Consider the following 20,088-nt stretch of genomic DNA (forward strand, 5'->3'; position numbering starts at 1 on the left):
CTATGATAAAAAGCCTTCTGTTTCCACCGACAAACCTTTCAGGGGAGCGTTTGCAACCGTTTGGCACCATTTTTGAGTGAACTGGATAACGTCAGATTTTTGCAGAAATTGTGACCCTCAGGTTAGGGATTTTTTTGAAAAAAATGTTTTTCTGCGTTTTAAGGCACTGAGGGCTGCTTTTTTTGGAGTATGATAAAACATAGTTTTTGCATTTTTATGCTGTCAACCGCCCTGAGATCTTTGGGTGAAGGGCGGTATTCAAATCTAATCTAATAAAATAGTAAAGTAAAATTAAATGAAATATGACTAGAATACAGTGGTACCTCAGGTTAAGTACTTAATTCGTTCTTGAGGTCCGTTGTTAACCTGAAACTGTTCTTAACCTGAAGCACCACTTTAGCTAATGGGGCCTCCCACTGCTGCCGTGCCGCCGGAGCCCGATTTCTGTTCTCATCCTGAAGCAAAGTTCTTAACCTGAAGCACTATTTATGGGTTAGCGGAGTCTGTAACCTGAAGCGTATGTAACCTGAAGCATATATAACCCGAGGTACCACTGTAGAACAAAGTAGAACAATATAAACGAGAATAAAATAAAATAAATAAAATAAAATACTAAAGTAAAATGAAATAAACTAGAATAGAACAGAATAAACTAGAATAGAACAGAATAAACTAGAATAAATAAGATAACTAGAACAGAATAAACTAGAATAGAAAAGAATAAACTAGAACACAATAAACTAGTATACAATAAACTAGAATTGATTAGAATAAAATAAGAGAACTAGAACAGAATAGAATAAACTAGAATTGAATAAACTAGAATAGAATAAAATAGAATAAAAAAACTAGAATAGAATAGGCAGCAGAAGTACTCCAGTTAGCTGAGGCGCGCCTGCGCAGTCAGAAACTCCATTTCCCGCCTCCGCCTCCCTATCCCGCGAGCTGCCGGCGCGGGAGAAGAGCGTCAACCCGCATCCACGCGCTTCCACCTGGGCATCCGGGAAGGCGACGGAGGCCGGCTCGGCAGCCAATGGGAAGGGCCGGTGGCGGCTCAGCCAATGGCGGCGTCGCGCGGCCCGTCTCGGCCGCCGGGTTTCCTGCCGGTATTCTGCTGCTGCTGCTGCTGAGGCGAGGAAGGCGAGACGGGGGGGGGGCGGGGGCGGGCAGCCGGGCCAGGGGGAGAAGGGGAGCCCCCCGGGGAAAGGGCGCGGGTCCCGGGGCCCCCGAAAGGCGGGACGAATTCGCCCCTCCGCGCCCCAGTCGGCCTTCCGTGGAACTGCAGAGCTGGGAAAGGGACCCCCGGGGGTCATCTAGACCGACCCCCTGAGACGCAGGAAGCTGAGCGAAGCATACACGGCAGGCAGCGTCTGGGACAGCTCAGTCTGTGGAGCCTGAAGCCCTCGGGGTGGCGGGTTCGAGCCCCACGTCGCGCATTGCCAGGCCTGATGGACATCCTATATACCCTTTTAAAATGTGGCTCTTCTTTGGGGGGCGGGGGTGTTATTGAGTTATTGTTCTTATTTTGATTTTATATATCGTGATCTTTTCTGCAAAGCGCCCTGAGACCTCTGGGTATAGGGCAGTATATAAATTCAATGAATAAATAAATTTCACGGGGTTGGACCAGAGGGGTCTGGGGGGTCCCTTCCATCTCCACGATTCTTTAGAACAGTGTAAATAGCTAAATTGTAAAGAGAGAAAGAACATTGCACAGGAGAGCAGCTAAGGGGAAGTTGATTGGGAAACCCAGCCAGATGGGCGGGGTATAAATAATAAAATTATTATTGTTGTTGTTATTGTTATTAAAATAGGGGTGGGGTCAAGTGTGTACATACACACAAGCACCATCCTCAATGTCTCTCTAGACCAGTGGTTCCCAACCTCTTTTTGGCCATTCCCCACCTAAGCATCTCTAAAATCCTGATTCCCTCCCCCCCATGACATATAATTCTTATTATTTAAAAAGTGAACTGTTCACGTGGAGGAAGCCTAAAAGGCCATTCACTGTTAATAACTCATTCTCAAATTGCCCCCCTTATAATCAAATTGCCCCCCTTGTGGGGGGGGGGTGTACCATGTTGGGAACCACAGCTCTTAACACCCGCTGCTCGTCAGGATTTTCCCATGACTGGGAGGTTTCTCAGCACACTCAACTTGAAAAACTTGCTATGCTACACTGCATTTGTTCATTCATTTAGAAATCAGGTAGCTTTTATTATTAAAAGTATAGCTTCTTTTTTATATATAATTTTTTTATTTGGTGTTTCAGATTAAAATTTTACAGTCACATATCAAACGTACAACATATAAACAAGATTCCAAAGAATCTCGTGGACTTCCCTCCTCCCCTTTGCGGATCCTATTGTTAATTATTTCCTCCTGCATCTTTTATGATAATCCAGATCTTTTACATCTCCATTGTACGCGGCACTGCATTTAAGCAATTTTGCGTCCTCTCATTTTTCAAGCTTTTCCTCTTCCTAGGTGCACGTTATTTCGAACCCAACACCCACCCTCTTTGCCAATCAGGAGGGCGGTAGAGTCGTGCTTAAAGGTTTCTGCTTCTCATAATTCCTCTTTTTCTTAAGTCTTTTGGTTCCATTTCCCTCTTTAAAGTTCAGTTTTCTTAGAACTTAGAAAGGATTTGGCCTCCTGATCTAAACCGAAAAGCAGCCATTTTGCAATAGCTGCTACATCATCTGTTTGCTGCTTACAAAGGTGTCAAGTGTTTAAAAGTCTTGGATGCTTTATGCATGATGCACACACTCTTGCAAACTCCCTTTCTCCGTGACTGCAATGCTATGCACGCTTCCCTTGGAAAAACCTTTATTTGAACACAGTGGGATATACTTCCGATAAATATGCTTTGGTGTCTGCCAGGTTCCCTAGGAGGTTTTACTCTGAAGCCTCGGAACATCCACATCATACATTCGGAGCACAACTAAGGCATTTTTAAAGTGCATGACATTCTCCAAAGAGTCCTGGGTGCTACAAATTGCAGCTCTAGGAGAGGAAACTACAGTTCCCTTGATTCTTTGAGGAAACCATGTACTTTTACTGTATGGTGTGAATCTGATTTTTTGATTTAATAAGCTGTAAACCGCTTTGAGATGTTTTATTAAAAACATAAAGCAGTATGGAAATTAAAGAATTAAAAATAAAAATCTGCAACCTGTCCTTTCATGCTCCCATCTCTCTCTCTCTCTCTCTGTGTATATATATATATATAAAATGAGATAAAAGTTCAGAGATTGAAGAACTTCCAGTTCTTCATCTGTCCGCTATATACATATAAACAATAATCACTTCATCCACTCCGATATAACTCCTAAGAGAACACCACTTTCTAGAAACAAATTATCTTCAGTCCTCGAACCCAAATGTCATGATTTCATTTTCTTTCTCACACAAAAAGTCTTTGAGTGGTTTCCAGTCTTTAGTAAATGTTAACAATGACTTTATTTCTTATTAAACATGTTGATTTTGCCATCTCAGCTAAGTCCATTAATTGTAAAAACCCTTCCATTGTCGGTAATGATGTCCCTTTCCATTTTTGCCATCCACTCCAGTCCTGACAGCAACGTGACGTTACTAGGCAAAACAAAGGAAAAGCAGAGCAATAAGGAAGGGAACATTTCTGTTGTTTTATATTCAGGGTCTGGGCACGGGTAAATTTTGTGGTACTTGGGAACTACTGCTCCATGCTGTTTTTACTGCCTGCACACCTTACGAACAAATATCTCACCTCCATTTTCTTTTAACAGGGCTCCTTTCTAGCAGATGGAAACCTTTAAGCACTGTACACCAACTGGATTGGGTGAAGGGCTGAATGTCCAAAGCTTCGGGAATGAAAGCTTATCGTATTTTGCCTACGGTAGTAACTTGCTGCGGGAGAGGATAATGTTAAGAAACCCATCTGCAGTTTTTCTCACCCTGGCACAGCTACTGGTTGGTGCTGTCTGTCTGTCTCTTTATGTTGTTAAACATATGCCAAAAAATACCTTTGTCTGCCATTGCTGTGACTAGGACATGCAGCAGATATTGCTGTGCAATCATCATTTCCTTCTGTCGAGTTGTGATCGTTTTTCCAGGGAAAGTAGTTAGCCTACGAGGCTTCCAGTTTGGTGCAGAATCTGTCCTGCTGATACCCATGTGGTGGTGGTGTTTTTTGCAGCAACTGCGTGATGTCATTGTCATAATGCCAAGCCATACTTTTTTATACATTCAGTCTGGATTTCCACTTACTGTGGAAAACTTGCCAAACAGCCTGTTATCCAGCTGCAGTCCCTCCTGGTGTGGAAGCTTATTAGTCCATTAAAAAAATTAAAATGTTGGGCATGTCGTCATGAGTGTGGCACTGTTTTTGTGGGTGGTCCTTGTCACCACACCTCTGCTTCTGTTGCATCTGTGGAATGCTCTCCACATGGAAGTTCACCTGGTACCTTCATTATACACCTTTAGGCGCCAGGCAAAAACTTTCCTTTTTAACCAGGCCTTTGGTTGATCTGATTTACAGTGATACCTCTAGTTACGAACTTAATTCGTTCCGGAGGTCCGTTCTTAACCTGAAACTGTTCTTAACTAGAGGCATGCTTTCGCTAATGGGGCCTCTTGCTGCTGCTGTGCTGCCGGCACACAATTTCCGTTCTCATCCTGGGGCAAAGTTCTCAACTCAAGGTAACTCTTCCAGGTTAGCGGAGTTTGTAACCTGAAGTGTTTGTAACCTGAGGCGTTTGTAACTCGAGGTACCACTGTACATCCTATACCCTTTTAAAATGTTTTTTTGGGGGGGGGTTATTGGGTTGTTGCTTTTATTTTTATTAGGTATTTTGTGGTTTTATATCTTAATTTTATTCTGTGAACTGCCCTGAGACGCCCGTTTAAAGGGTGGTATATAAATTCAATAAGTCATCATCATCAACATCAACATCATTATTAATGAATGGGATTTTACATTCACTTTTCTTTCTCCTGTCTTACCGATCTACTCCACAGCTTTGTTTGAATTAATCGCATGTCTTTTAAACCTATAGATACCGTATTTTTCGCTCTATAAAATGCACTAGACCACAAGACGCACCTAGTTTTTGGAGGAGGAAAACAAGAAAAAAAATATTCTGAATCTCAGAAGCCAGAACAGCAAGAGGGATCGCTGCACAGTGAAAGCAGCAATCCCTCTTGCTGTTCTGGCTTCTGGGATAGCTGTGCAGCCTGCATTCGCTCCATAAGACGCACACACATTTCCCCTTACTTTTTAGGAGGGAAAAAGTGAGTCTTATAGAGCAAAAAATATGGTATATAAACGGAGGTTAATTGTTCTCCTTTTAACCTGCAGGATTACAAACTTGCTTTTGGCTCTCATCATGGCAAGCCCAGTTCTAACTGGCATGGAAGTACAGCAACTATAATCCATAGTCCTGGCGATGAAGTGTGGGGAGTCGTATGGAGAATGAGTACTACCGATTTACCTTCTCTGGATAGGTGGGTGTCTTCAAGTTCTGCCATCTTCTCTCAATTTAGTAACTTAATGAGCCACACACTTGCTTAAATGTTCTGGGTGTTTTGTTGTATGTATGGCATCAATTCTTTGCCAAAGCAATTGCCAGACTCCAAGAGAACAGTTTCAGTGCAAAGGGAAATATGGCTCGAGGATGAACTGCTCACTTGTAACATTTACAGAATAGAAACTAAGCAAGATATTTTTTTAAAATAGTGATTTTCCGGCATGTGCTAATTACCAAAGCCCATCAGTTCACTTTTCTTACTGAATTAACAGCTTTAATTGGGTATTTGGCGCCTGTCGCAGAAGCTGATTTAATCAGATGGGGTTTTTATCTTTGATAAAAACAGCAGGAAAAATATAAAGAACTACACTGTTGTAATAAGTATGCAATCCTGTGCATATTTATTCAGCGGTAAGACCTACTGTATTCAGCAGGCTTTACTGCTAGGTAAGCGTGCATAGGATTGTGCTAGAAAGTTAAAAGTAAAGGGACCCCTGACCATTAGGTCCAGTCATGACCGACTCTGGGGTTGCGGCGCTCATCTCGCTTTATTGGCCGAGGGAGCCGGCATACAGCTTCTGGGTCATGTGGCCAGCATGACTAAGCCGCATCTGGCGAACCAGAGCAGCACATGAAAGCGCCATTTACCTTCCCGCCGGAGCGGTACCTATTTATCTACTTGCATTTTGACGTGCTTTCGAACTGCTAGGTTGGCAGGAGCTTGGACCGAGCAACGGGAGCTCACCCCGTCGCGGGGATTCGAACCGCCGACCTTCTGATCGGCAAGTCCTAGCCTCTGTGGTTTAACCCACAGCGCCACCCGTGTCGCTACTTTACCACTATTGACAGCTGTAATGGTGAAACAGAAAGCAACAGGAGATCTTTTTTTAAAGAGGAACTACAGTGGAAACTCGGTTCTCAAACGTCTCCATTGAGAAACGTTTTGGAACCCGAATGCCCCAAACCCAGAAGTCAAATGCTTTCCGCTGCATGTTTTTCAGTTTTCTCAACTGAATTTGCCAACAGCCCTTTGAGCCCCGGTTTTTGAACGTTTCAAAAGTCGAACAGTCTTCTGGAACAGATTACGTTTGGAAACCGAGGTTCCCACTGTACCTGTTGCGGGAGTTTAGAGCTGTGCACGATGGCCTGTCCTCTGGGGCTTTTGCTGAACACCAGTGCGTAACCTTGATGGTTTATTACTGTATCACCGTAATCCCTCTTATGACATTCATTTGGACTTGCAGAGTTTCAACCATATGTGGGCTGCTTGAAATGGTGCAGGTCTAGGCCCAAGCAAAACGGAGAGCTTGAAAGCTCTTTTCCTGCCTGGTCCACTTGGGGTTACACAGCGCAAAAAAGAGCTTTTAAGTTCTCTGCCTTGCCGCCGAGCTCTAGGAATGCTGGGGATACTTGCTCTCTCCTCCCTTACCCTTTAGCTAGAGGGCAGCTCCAAAGGTTTGACTATACCCATATTTTATGCATATTCCCCCGGAACTGACCCCCCCACATAAGATTAGGTAAGTAAAGGTAAAGGGACCCTTGACCATTAGGTCCAGTCGTGACCGACTCTGGGGTTGCGACACTCATCTCGCTTTATTGGCCGAGGGAGCCGGCGTACAGCTTCCGGGTCATGTGGCCAGCATGACTAAGCCGCTTCTGGCGAACCAAAGCAGCGCACGGAAACGCCGTTTACCTTCCCGCCGGAGCGGTACCTATTTATCTACTTGCACTTCGTGCTTTCGAACTGCTAGGCTGGCAGGAGCAGGGACCGAGCAACGGGAGCTCACCCCGTCGAGGGGATTCGAACCGCCGGCCTTCTGATTGACAAACCCTAAGCTCTGTGGTTTAACCCACAGCGCTACCCGCGTCCCTCAAGATTAGGTATTCCTGCATAATATTTTCTGCTGTTTATTAAGTCGTCGTAGTTTTCTTTCTTCTTGGCTGTGCTTTTTATCTTACGATGTTGGTTTAATTTTAATGTGCCCTGCTTTGGGCGCAAGAGAGGGTGGTAATAATAATTAGATGAACAATGGGGTTCTCTCGTGCTGGTCTGCGTAGTGGCAGCAATCGGAACAGGGATCTCCTCCTCGCTGGGCAGGGGAACTCCCTCACAATCTTACATATTCCAGTAAGTATTAAGAGTTAAGTAACATTGCAGATGAATCTGTGATACTGCACTCACTGACCATGACTGGCAGCACATTCTGAGAAAAACTTGGGGTTAATACAGCACACATCACATGGTGGTTGATGGGTTGGCCAATAACTTCAGATATTCTAGGCAGAAGCATCAGGAAAGGAAGTGAAAAGTCTGTACGTGGTGGCAATTCCTTCTTCTGGCAAGGGTGGGATTGGTAGCGACTGCAGCCTTGTGACTCACTTCTTGAAATAACTGCCCCTATTAATAAACGCTGTTAACCAGAGTCTCTTCCTCTTTAACAGGGCCAGTGTTGCGTACATAACATTTTGTGCTTCCAAGCCCTTAAAAGCTGTATGGACATGTTGCCAATTCCTACCCCATTCAGCCAGAAGATTATGGCACCAGCGGTGTAATGTAGCACAGTCCATAAGAGAAATTACCTAACGATGTTCAGTAAAAAGCCACACAACTCTATACCTCCCCTCTTATTTAGTTCTAACTTAATTTTGTGAACAGGAGCTCAGAAAGCTGCTATTTGGATATGGCCTAAATTTCATGAACTTACCTTGTCTATGGTCTGGGTGCCTTGCTAAATTATTAGTCTGCTTAGAAAGCAAATTACTGCACTTTCTTTCTCAAGTTAGTGATTTGACCTGAAAGGTATTCTTTATTCTGTTTCAGACAAGAGGGAGTCGAACAAGGTATTTACATCCCAATAGAAGTTACAGTCCAGACTGAAGAAGGGAAAATACTTAAGAGTCGTAGCTACCAAATGGCAGACTATGTCTTAGGCCTTCCTTCCCCGCAATATAAAAAGGTAAGTTTCATTTGTGATTCTAAGGAGAATATGAGCGGATGAGAGAGAAACTGGGTTACTAATCATAGTAGTAAGTGTAGGGTTTCTGCAAGTGAAAAAAAAGTAAAAATTTGGTTTTCCATAAAATTCATGCCCTAAGCTACTGCAAAAGTAATTAATGTGGCAAGCTGAAGTTACGAGTACCTTCATTTTATGACATGTTTATCTGATGCACACATGTCCTTGATAATTATTTTACATATATGGCATTGTTTCACATGTGATTTCATACTATAAAGCTCTTGTAATATCTGAGTTCTTGTAACTTCCATTGCCCCTTTAGCACTGTGGTCGTAACTTTTACAAAGGAAGATGGCACACTCAAAATTCATTCATAAAAGCCTACCTATATGATGCTTAGTAGTTCTCCCCTTTGGGACAACTAAGCTGTCCGTGGAACATGAAAAGAGAAATAGCTTAGCTACTTTGATACTAGGGTTATGTGAGTTGTGCTTTTATAGCGGCACTTGGGGATTGCCACATGATATGGTGCTTAAGCCAGATCAGTGCTGCCTCCATTTCTCCACGGAGGAGCAAACTCAGGCTCAGTATAGGCCTGCTGAGTTAGGCAAGTTGCTTGTATAATATCAGTCGGGCTGATGACTTAGTGATAGCTTCCTCCCTTTAATATAGCCATGGCCATAAATATACACTAGTGGCCTAAATTGTGGACACCTTTTGGGAAAAGTGTATTTCTGAGGTTTGATGGCTCATAACACCACTTTTGTTTTGGAGTAATACCATAAAATTATATATCAATGGAAAGTTAATTTAATAAAGAATGTAATGCAACAAAGTTTGTTCAGTTATCTGTATCCTATCAAAAGTTATAGCCAAATAACCAGAAAAAGGAAGCACAACTTGCTTAGGTTGATATGCAGTATCTTTCCTTCATTTGAATGTAGCCAATGAGCACGAGTTTTTAGAGAGCCAATCAGGTGTTGTGAGTCATCAAACCTCGGAAATACACTTTCCCCCAAGGCAAAGGTAAAGGGACCCCTGACCGTTAGGTCCAGTTGTGGCCGACTCTGGGATTGCGGTGCTCATCTCGCTTTATTGGCCGAGGGAGCCGGTGTACAGCTTCCGGGTCATGTGGCCAGCATGACTAAGCCGCTTCTGGCGAACCAGAGCAGCGCATGGAAACACCGTTTACCTTCCCACTGGAGTGGTACCTATTTATCTACTTGCACTTTGACGTGCTTTCGAACTGCTAGGTGGGCAGGAGCTGGGACCGAGCAACAGGAGCTCACCCCGTTGCGGGGATTCAAACCACTGACCTTCTGATCGGCAAGTCCTAGGCTCTGTGGTTTAACCCACAGCGCCACCCGCGTCCCACTTTCCCCCAAAGGTTTCCACAATTTTGGCTACTAGTGTAGTCGAAGACACTTCTGCAGCCCTCCCCTTTGCAGGGGTTAGGTGGCAGACTCTCCTAACCCTGCTGCAACATGGTCTGATGTTGGTCATACATTTCCTTTAAGAGGGTTATCTAAGAACCATGTCAGCTTGAGCCCAGATCCCGCTTGGCTTGGAAGCGCCCGACTTAAACTCATACCCTTGTTCAGCAGCTAGCTGATCATGACTACTTTAAAAGCAGCGGTAGCAGCAGAGAGCAGTTCTGGCTCCATAGGAGACCGGTTGGCTTTTCCCGAGTCTCTTCCTTATGGGGTTGGGGGAACATTGAAGGAATGTGCAGAATGGTTGGGAACACCCAATTGCTCTCCCCCCCTCCAGCTGGGTCCTCCTTCCTAACTGCAGAAACATTATTGTCAATGGCACACAAAAACGGTGGATCCAGTCTTGAGCCAGGGCCCATTCTGATAGGAAGAGTATCATAAAATCATAGAGTTGGAAAGGACCCCAGAGGTCCTCCATGACACATGGCCACCCGACCTCTGCTTAAAAACCTCCAAGGAGGAGAATCTATTCACAGCCTTCCAAGGGAGACTGCTTCATTCCTTACTGCCAGAAAGTTCTTCCTGAGTCATTTGGTTGGAATCTCCTTTCTTGTAACTTGAAGCCATGGGTTCGAGTCCTACCCTCCAGAGCAGGAGAAAACAAGCTTGCTCCATCTTCTTCCATGGGGCAGCCCTTGAGTAGCAACCTCCCTTCTCTTCTATCGTGGACTTTTCCACTCCTGGGAATAGGGATGAGGAGGTGTTGCCCCAGCACTTCTGGAGATAATCCACCAGTGAACTAACACGCTCCATATGTCTGTTTCAAATGTAGAACCAGCTGAACCTGCAAAACCTGTGAGATCTGTTAAGGCTCCCAACATTGGCCGTGTTACTACATGTCAAGAGTAGCTTGGTAGACGCTTAATGGCACATGCAGCCCATAACACGGTAGTTTTCAGCTGCTATTGGATGCCAAGACTGTTACCCAAATAAAAACTGATATACTGTACTTCCTGGTTATTATTATTTTTTAATTATCCAATTTTTTAACCGGTTAAGACAATCAGATTTGTATCCCTGTACAGATAACTGCCCTCAACCCCTTCTCATTAGATGTAGAGAGAAATAAGTAATCTGCCCATCTCTCACCTTTGTCAGCTGTTGCCTTGCCAATCTTAGGGGCAGGGCACATATTTTCAGTTTCAGGAAATCAAGTCATAGAATGAGCATTTCTGCTTAATTTTGCTGCTTCCTAAGTAGGACCCGGGACGCAGGTGGCGCTGTGGTCTAAACCACAGAGCCTAGGGTAGGAGTCAGCAAACATTTTCAGCAGGGGGTCGGTCCACTGTCCCTCAGATCTTGTGGGGCCGGACTATATTTTTGGGGAGGGGGGGAATGAACGGATTCCTATGCCCCACAAATAACCCAGAGATGCATTTTAAATAAAAGGGCACATTCTATTCATGTAAAAACACGCTGATTCCTGGACTGTCCGCGGGCCGGATTTAGAAGGCGAGTGGGCCGGATCCGGCCCCCGGGCCTTAGTTTGCCTACCCATGGCCTAGGGCTTGCCAATCAGAAGGTCGCGGTTCGAATCCCCGCAACGGGGTGAGCTCGTTGCTCGGTCCCTGCTCCTGCCAACCTAGCAGTTCGAAAGCACGTCAAAGTGCAAGTAGATAAATTGGTACCGCTCTGGCGGGAAGGTAAACGGCGTTTCCGTGCACTGCTCTGGTTCACCAGAAGCGGCTTAGTCATGCTGGCCACATAACTCGGAAGCTGTACGCCGGCTCGCTCAGCCAGTAAAGTGAGATGAGCGCCGCAACCCCCCAGATTCATCTGCGACTGGACCTAACGGTTAGGGGTCCCCAAATTACACACTCACCTGCCTATCATCCAGCACACAGAAATTGAGTTTTGTGTGGGTATGTGTGAACCAGCGCTAACATATTCTCATCATCCCTTTCCCTGGTTATTTGTGTGGATTTGGCTTGTGGAATCAAACACTGCCGCTTTATTTTTTTTAATACAAATTTTATTAAATGTTCTGTTTTACAATTTAGAATACTCATTTAAACATCCTTAAAATATCAATATCATCGCTTTCCATGGTTCATTTTGCATATCATAAATCCCTGCATATTTTACATAAACTAAAGCATTCAGTATTTCATTATTACATCCATCAAAACTTATTGACAGTTGAATTTATCTTAATGCTGCCAAGGTTTTCAAGTGTACATAATTTCCCCCCGTATATCCAATAAACATTTTCCAATATTCTTTAAACGTATGTTCTTCTTGTCCTCTTATTCTATATGTTAGGTCCACAAGCTGCACATATTCCATCAGTTTAAGTTGCCATTCTTCTTTAGTTGGGACCTCGCTCATTTTCCATTTTTGGGCTAACAAAACATGTGCTGCAGTAGGGACATACATAAATAATACTGTTGCTTTAAATCCTCATTTAATGTGGTTCTTCATAGGTCATTTGCATGGGTGCAAAGCAGAACGGTTTGCCAATGGACTACCAGAAGAAATTAGACTCTATACAGACGAATGACTATGCAGGACCTGTGCCGGTTTTTGATGAAATTGAAGCTGCCCTCAGCAAAAATGAGATAACGAAATAATAAAGAAATGTTTTAGAATCACCTGCTTTGGTTTCTCTTGATCATCGTTTTATTTGAGTACCTCTCTTATTTTGTTAAATCCTATGCATGTCTGCTCAGTTGTGAGCCCCATTGAATTCAATGATACTTCCATCTAGGATGGTATAGGATTGCATCCAAAAATGAGAACAAAAAGCTCTTGGGTGCATCCTTGATTAAGAAATGACATTTAAGGTGGTGCTTGATTAAGTTGTGCTTCTAATACACAACAGCAATATTAACTGTATTTATTCCGGATTGATTTTTTGCTTTGTTTTCTATCTCCATGGCAAACACTACAAAGCCAGACTGAAGAGGGATCACACAATTTGCTTTAATTGACAAGGGTGTCTGCATACCAGCTCGGTCTGTCATCAAAAATATCACACAGAGCTGGCGCTGTCTGTCTTTCTTGCAAATCCACCCCTCTTTTATTTATTTTTATAATAAAAAAAGCTGGTTTCCCAAAAACCCACCCGTTTCACCACAGAGATTTTGTACTAATTTATTTTGGAGTTGGGGGAGAAGAGGAGTTTCTGGCTTCGTACATTTCCCACTGTTTTAATTACCCCCTGCAGATCTTTGAACTCCCCCCATCTTGTCACATCAAACATGTTGCTGTGAACGCACCGGTAGCATTGTGCATAACCAAGATGTTGAGTTTGGGAAAGGAAAAAAAACCCCCAAAAATATGGCGCTGTTCAGTAGGAGCGCACACTTCAGTCAATCCAAGCTTAATTTAAAATGTTTCATCCACTAAAACGGTGGCCTTACTTGGGCAAATCTATAAATATATATTTGAAGTGGTGTTTTCTTTTTAAATGAACACTTGAATGTGATAAGTACTCTTTCACTTTTTATTTAAACCCTAAAATGTAACGGCATAGAAGGGCAAAAGTTCATAGCACAAAGGGATAATGAAGTATTAAATCCTAGCAAGATTCCCTTTACAAATAAAGATTCGTAAAAACAAACTTATTCTGCACTGGTGTGGTTCATCATTTCTGTGACTAAAAGGTTCTACCTAGTCCTAAATGAGCCAGACATTTGCATATACCTCTGGCACACTGAGTGACCATGCGCTTCAATAGCTGTATGAGAATTTTTTTTTTTTAATTTGAGCTCTGCCCTTGAGATGCTTTTAATTTATGAGAGATCTTTCCAAGATCCTCTGCATAGCTCAATAGGCAGTGCGTGAGACTCTTGATCTTAGGGTCTTGGGTTCAAGCCCCATGTTGGGTGAAAGATGCTTGCATGCCAGGAGGCTGGACTACATCAGTGTTTCCCAAATTTGGGTCTCCAGCTGTTTTGGGGAGTACAGTTCCCATCATCCCTGACCACTGGTCCTGCTAGCTAGGGAAGATGACAGTCCAAAAACAACTGTTTTGGGGACTACAATGCCCATCATCCCTGGCCACTGGTCCTGCTACCTAGGGGTGATGGCAGTCCAAAAACCGCTGTTTTGGGGACTACAATACCCATCATCCCTGACCACTGGTCCTGCTGATGATGCTCCACGTGGCCAAGCCTGCGATTCTATGCAGGGGAAATTGGCCCAACCGTCGAATACCAGCCCTCCAAATCACGAGGATCAAAGACCTCTCGGGATCCCGTGATACAGCCCGGGAGATCTTGCTCCGTTCGGGACCCGTGGAACGGGGATCCTTTGCTCTCCAGATCCCGTTCTGCTACCGCCTCCGGGTTGCCCAAAGCGCACCTTCCAGCCCCTTGAGACGTCTCCGGAGGAGGGCGGCGCCTGGGTCGCCTGCGTCCCCTTAGCCGGGCGGGGCAGGCTGGGATCCGGCGCGATCGGCTCGGGATCCCGGGGAGGGGGCGGCAAGAGAAGCCGCCGCAGCGCCCGCTCTCACTTTCGGCGAGCCGCGCGGGGGAGGCGCCCGCCTCCTTCCTCCTCCCCGCACTTTCACTTTTCCTTTCTCCGCCTCCCTTTCTCCCATGATCCAGCCGCGGGGACGTTTCCGGCGCTCAGTTGGAAAGTTTTCGACCGAGGAGGCGGCAGGCGTGGGGGGCTGGAGAGCAGCCAGAGGAGGGCGAGAGATCCACACCCCACCCCCCGCGAAAAAGGCCAGGATTGGTGAGGGGAAAAGAGGATCTCTCCCCACTAGGAAACACAGCCGCGGACGACTCCAGCATCCTGCAAGCTGCGGGCAGGGATGGCCAAGTCGAGCCCGGCAGAAACGCGCTTCTGAACCCGGCCATGGGGCGGAGCTGATCCCGGGGGTGGGTATTTTCTCCTGCCACTCCCCCCCCCCCCCTTGACTGGCCTGCGGATCAAGAGACCTTCCCTCCTCCATCCTCGAATTGGAGGATCGTGCCTGAGGATGCAAGTTTGTTTATTTGTTTATTTGGTTTTTTTTAAAACTGCGTGTTTGTTTGCAGCATTGCAGGGGGTTGGACTAGATGACCCTGGGGGTTCCCTTCCAACTTTGCAAATCTAGGATTCCTTGTTAAAAGAGAGAGGCAGAAACCCTAAAGAGAGAGAGGGCATCATTGCATGCCACCTAAAAACACTGAAATGCTGCAAGACTGAAGGTCATTTGTGGGTGCTGGCTAAGAGGCAGGGGTCTCCTTGGGTGCTGCTTTAATTGGCAGTTAATTGGCGTTAATTGGCAGAGGCCCCCAGCAGAGAGAAGCAGATGGATTGTGGTTAGACACTTCTTTGCATTGGCAGCAGCTGACAGCAACCATGCGCCTTCCTTCCACTGCTTTCAGGACCTGCCAAAAACTTTTTTGTTGTTGTTTAGGCAAGCCTATCCAAAACATGTGATTTTATTTCGCCCCTTTTTTTCCAAAATCTGTAGATTTAAAATCGTACTTCATTTATATTTTAGCCATTTTATTACTGTGTCTACCACGGTCTGTGTTCGTTGCTATTTTTCAACAAAGATTTTTACACCGTTTCATGTAAACGGCTTGGGCCTTTGCCTAAAAAATTAAGTGGCATATAAATAAAATGAGAGAGTTGAGATCATGAGGACTAGCCTCTTCCCTGGAAAGAAGTGTTTTGGGTGCCCGACTCCAGAGACTTCTGCCCTGCTTCCCATTCACAGCCTATTGAATAGAAGAGAGAGTGACGACTCACCGGTCGAAAGGAGATGTGTGTCTGTGATTTTAAAATACTATAATTATTAATTTGCTTTCGGTGCGAAATGTCCCAAGATTCGTGTGGGCAACATGAGCGAGTGCTGGGTGCAGGAAGCCTGGTCTGCACCCTTATTTTTGAAAGATATTTTGCAGGCCCCGTGTGCTGTAAAATATAAGAGTATTGGACTTGCATCGTATGAACACATGGGGTCAAGCCGGGGTCCTGAGTTACAGTCTGGTCTATGCCAGCTTTTCCCAAACTGGCGGCTGGCAGGTGTTTTGAACTATAGTTCTCATCAGCCCCTTGTAGTCCAAGACACTTGGCTGCCTTCAGATATCTTCTACAAGTCAGATAGATGTTTATTTCCTTGACATCTGATGAGAGGGCGTTCCACAGGGCGGGCGCCACCACTGAGAAGGCCCTCTGCCTGGGTCCCTGCAACCTCACTTCTCACAGGGAGGGAACTGCCAGAAGGCCCTCAGAGCTGGACCTCAGTGTCCGGGCTGAACAATGGGAGTGGAGATGCTCCTTCAGGTATACCTGGCCGAAGCCGTTTAGGGCTTTAAAGGTCAGCACCGACACTTTGTTTTTTTAAAAAAAATAATATTTATTACTTTTCCAACAATTTAAACACACACAAACAAAAAATAAGAAGAAAAAAAGAAATACAATACAATACATTACAAAAACACTACATAACACCTTAAACTAACAAGACAAAACATGTATCTGAAGAAGTGTGCTTGCACACGAAAGCTCATACCAAGAACTAACTTAGTTGGTCTTTAAGGTGCTACTGGAAGGAATTTTTTTGTTTTGACTATGGCAGACCAACACGGCTACCTATCTGTAACTAGACAAAACAAAAACAATTTAAAAAACATCAAACAATTTCAGTATCTTATCTTTCATTCACTTATTTCAGTGACCTCCTCACACCTCCCTTTTTGTATTCCACTTCTGTTGATTGTTTCAGCAATTCCTTTCCATCTTCCTCTTCTTTCTATCCTTTAATTATCTTAACACATTCTAACCTTATTTTTTCCTTTAATACTCTATTAATCTATTTATACTTAATTCCTTATAACATTTCTACTGAAGCCATATAACTACATTCCAACATTTTTCTAACATTCATTAAATTTACAGTATTTCTGTAAATAGTCTTTAAACTTTTTCCAGTCTTCTTCCACCGACTCTTCTCCCTGGTCTCGGATTCTGCCAGTCACAGCACCGACACTTTGAATTGTGCTTGGAAACGTACTGGGAGCCAATGTAGGTCTTTCAGGACCAGTGTTATGTGGTCTCAGCGGCCACTCCTAATCACCAGTGTAGCTGCTGCATTCTGGATTAGTTGTAGTTTCCGGGTCACCTTCAAAGGTACCCCCACGTAGAGCGCATTGCAGTAGTCCAAGCGGGAAATAGTTAGAGCGTGCACCACTCTGGCAAGACAGAAATAATTTCTCTCACTCGCAGTGAACTTAGGCTGATTTCGATGTGCTGGTTTTGGTGTGCAAAAAGCCCTATACAGTTTGGGACCCGATACCTAAAATAACCTCATTGCAGAAGCCCCCTTCTCAGGAGGTCTGTCCTGCCCCAAAATTGGTGTCTTGTGGCAACTGCCCTTTGGAATTCCCTCCCTATGAACATTGTTATTTTCTCCACACCTGTTGATGACGTCCCTCTTCCAGGAAGCCTTCTAAGAAGAGACCTTTCCCAGCTTGCATCTGGATCGGAATTGCTTTTAGAAGTTTTAATTGTTAATTAACGTTTGCCATCCTTGGCTCCTTGGGGAGGAAATCTTAACAGGTCGTACATGAAAGTTCCCTAATGCTGCACAGATTTAGGAAGGTTTGTGGGGGGGGGGGTAAAGTTTTCACCAGGAAACTAGGAAAACAGCTGGGATTTCATGTGTTCAGTTCTGAGAAAATATCTGAAATATTGAGCAATTTTTCATGCCTGACTTCCCCAACCCATTAATCTAGTTTTTTATTTTTCTCTCTCCAGCATTCAGATCCATTGAGTTCAATAGATATGCTACGTTGTGTATCACCCCTAGATTTTATCCAGTTGTCCCTAGATTTTATCCAGTTGTAGGAAAAACATTAATAGGTGTAATAGGTTCGGAATTTTTAATAGTTGCATTGGCATAAGTAGTAATACCTGGTTTTGCTTATTTGTGTGTTTGCTTGTTTTTTGGTTCGTTTATTGTACTCTGGATTTTGGCCATGCTCCTGAACTGCAGTCCCAGAGTTTCTAGTTTCTTCAGGGAGAGACACTCCCTTGTCTCAGGAATTTGTGACATCCTTGTGTTGAGCAATTCTTGCAGCTCAAACATGTGAGCCACATTTTAGCCAGAAGCTCTAGCCAAGAATTGATGCTTTTGAATTCTGGTGTTGGAGGAGACTCTTGAGAGTCCCATGGACTGCAAGAAGATCAAACCTCTCCATTCTGAAGGAAACCAGCCCTGAGTGCTCACTGGAAGGACAGATCCTGAAGCTGAGGCTCCAATACTTTGGCCACCTCATGAGAAGAGAAGACTCCCTGGAAAAGACCCTGATGTTGGGAAAGATGGAGGGCGCAAGGAGAAGGGGATGACAGAGGATGAGATGGTTGGACAGTGTTCTCGAAGCTACCAGCATGAGTTTGACCAAACTGCGGGAGGCAGTGGAAGACAGGAGTGCCTGGCGTGCTCTGGTCCAGGGGGTTATGAAGAGTCGGACATGACTAAACAACAACAACAAATGGAAGGATTTCAACCATGAATTCTGATCAGTTGAAGAACCTACCATTTTAACCTATCTCTTTGCCAGGAAGAATTTCCTGTTCACCACTCGGAAATAATTTTATTTACAGTGGTACCTCGGGTTACATACGCTTCAGGTTACAGACTCCGCTAACCCAGAAATAGTACCTCGGGTTAAGAACTTTGCTTCAGGATGAGAGCAGAAATTGTGCAGCAGCGGGAGGCCCCTTTAGCTAAAGTGGTGCTTCAGGTTAAGAACAGTTTCAGGTTAAGAACGGACCTCCGGAACGAATTAAGTACTTAACCCAAGGTACCACTGTATTTGAAAGCTTTCAGTGCAGAGGCTTTCTCTTTTCAAGAGTGCCTAAAATTTTTATTCCAAAGTGAAAGCGAATTTACTTCCATTCAACATGTGTGTGTTTATCAAGCGTCCCTCCAGACAGCCGTTTGACTTATCATTAATGATTATTTGAGTTCATAATGGTATCGAGGCATCGATCCTGCATTTAGAATGAACTGTATTCATTTTTTTTTATTTCTTTATGTATTTATATCCCACCCTTTGTCCCAAAGGAGCCCAGGCCTGCAAACACATCTGTAATAAATATGCTTTTATTGCTATTGTATATCTTAAAACAACTAAAACAGAGTTAATAACAGTCTTCTCATCTCTTTAAAGTATCATTATGCCTGAGTTTACATATATGCAAGAGTGCATCTCTTTTAATATCACCTTCATTATCTCAGAGATTATAACTATTGAAACACAAATATGTTTTCAGCTTTTGAATCTGTTTTTTAAAGAACCAAAAAAACCAACAACTATTGCCTGTAATTCTCAAGAGTGGCTAGGAAAACAATAATTTGGGAGTGATTTTCAAACAGATAAAAAGCCTCTCAGAAGTATGCATAATATGCCTTCGAAAGTACAATTCTCAAATCGTTAAATGTTAGGCACAGCACTGGATTTAAATAAATATTATGGGAGCTTCGTGTCATCAGGCTGCTATTTAGATATATTGTACTCTTGCTAATCTATGTACCAGTCAATTATCAGTCGACCATATTAGCCGATGTTTTGTGCCGAAAATTCTGCTCTAGCTAAGCCACAGAGGACTTTTTATATGCTCTCCGAGGCTGAATCACCTCGGTGCTTTTGCAGAGAGAGCGTGCGTGTCGGTAATTCAATAGCTGGGTTACTTCCAAACGATGTTGCAAGCGCCTGCCTTGGATGTGTGTGTTTGCGTGGGGGGGGAGATACTTTCCGGGATCCCAGCCCTCTTGAGAAATAAAGGAAGTGGCTTTCTGCTGAGTTGCCCATTGCTCCATCTATCTCAGAATGGCAGAAATCCTTCAGGGTCTTGGGCAGCCATCCTTCTTCCCAGACCAACCTGGAGATGCCAGGAATTGAACTCTGCTTGCAGTCTCCACCGCACCCACCAAAGACATAAACCGATGGCCCGAGCCAAAGATGTGGTTGCCTCCAGACATCCTTTTTCTTGTGCATTCGTGACGATTCGTTCCTATGACACCATCTGGACGGCCACACACACTCCTGCTGTCCGTACTATTTGCGCCTTCCTTTTTTTTTTTAATAATAATTTTTATTGATTTTAACATATAAAGTGTACCACAAAACTTATCACTTATACAATCTTTTTAGACTTCCAGCAGCACCTCTGATAATCCACCGT

The 20,088-nt window shown here is 44.2% G+C and overlaps 2 protein-coding genes and 1 long non-coding RNA gene across 5 annotated transcripts in view; 2 read left to right on the plus strand and 1 right to left on the minus strand.

Moving 5' to 3' along the window:
- Positions 1–3,783: 3,783 nt before the first annotated feature.
- GGCT (gamma-glutamylcyclotransferase) lies at positions 3,784–12,548 on the plus strand (the record flags this gene model as incomplete). The annotated part of the gene is made up of 4 exons (XM_080975103.1): positions 3,784–3,951; positions 5,339–5,484; positions 8,329–8,464; positions 12,381–12,548. 4 exons carry the CDS (start codon positions 3,784–3,786, stop codon positions 12,525–12,527), a joined length of 597 nt encoding a protein of 198 aa, XP_080831229.1. The 3' UTR covers positions 12,528–12,548.
- On the minus strand, positions 11,287–14,391 carry LOC308459607. Its single transcript, XR_013978216.1, has 2 exons — positions 14,263–14,391; positions 11,287–12,314 (listed from the first exon to the last, which is right to left on the minus strand). It is a non-coding gene; the product is annotated as an uncharacterized lncRNA (long non-coding RNA).
- A 158-nt stretch (positions 14,392–14,549) lies between these two features.
- NOD1 (nucleotide binding oligomerization domain containing 1) overlaps positions 14,550–20,088 on the plus strand; it is a 40,439-nt gene continuing 34,900 nt past the window's right edge. For 2 of the 3 annotated variants that reach the window (XM_080974640.1, XM_080974638.1), the window contains exon 1: positions 14,550–14,783. The gene's annotated coding sequence lies outside the window, so the exon portion shown is untranslated. Of the gene's footprint in view, positions 14,891–20,088 lie in introns of all 3 variants that reach the window. The other variant, XM_080974639.1, reaches the window with a different exon arrangement.

Source organism: Podarcis pityusensis (genome assembly GCF_964106645.2).
Source record: "Podarcis pityusensis genome assembly, chromosome: 12".
In the NCBI taxonomy this organism is placed as follows: Eukaryota; Metazoa; Chordata; class Lepidosauria; order Squamata; family Lacertidae; genus Podarcis; species Podarcis pityusensis.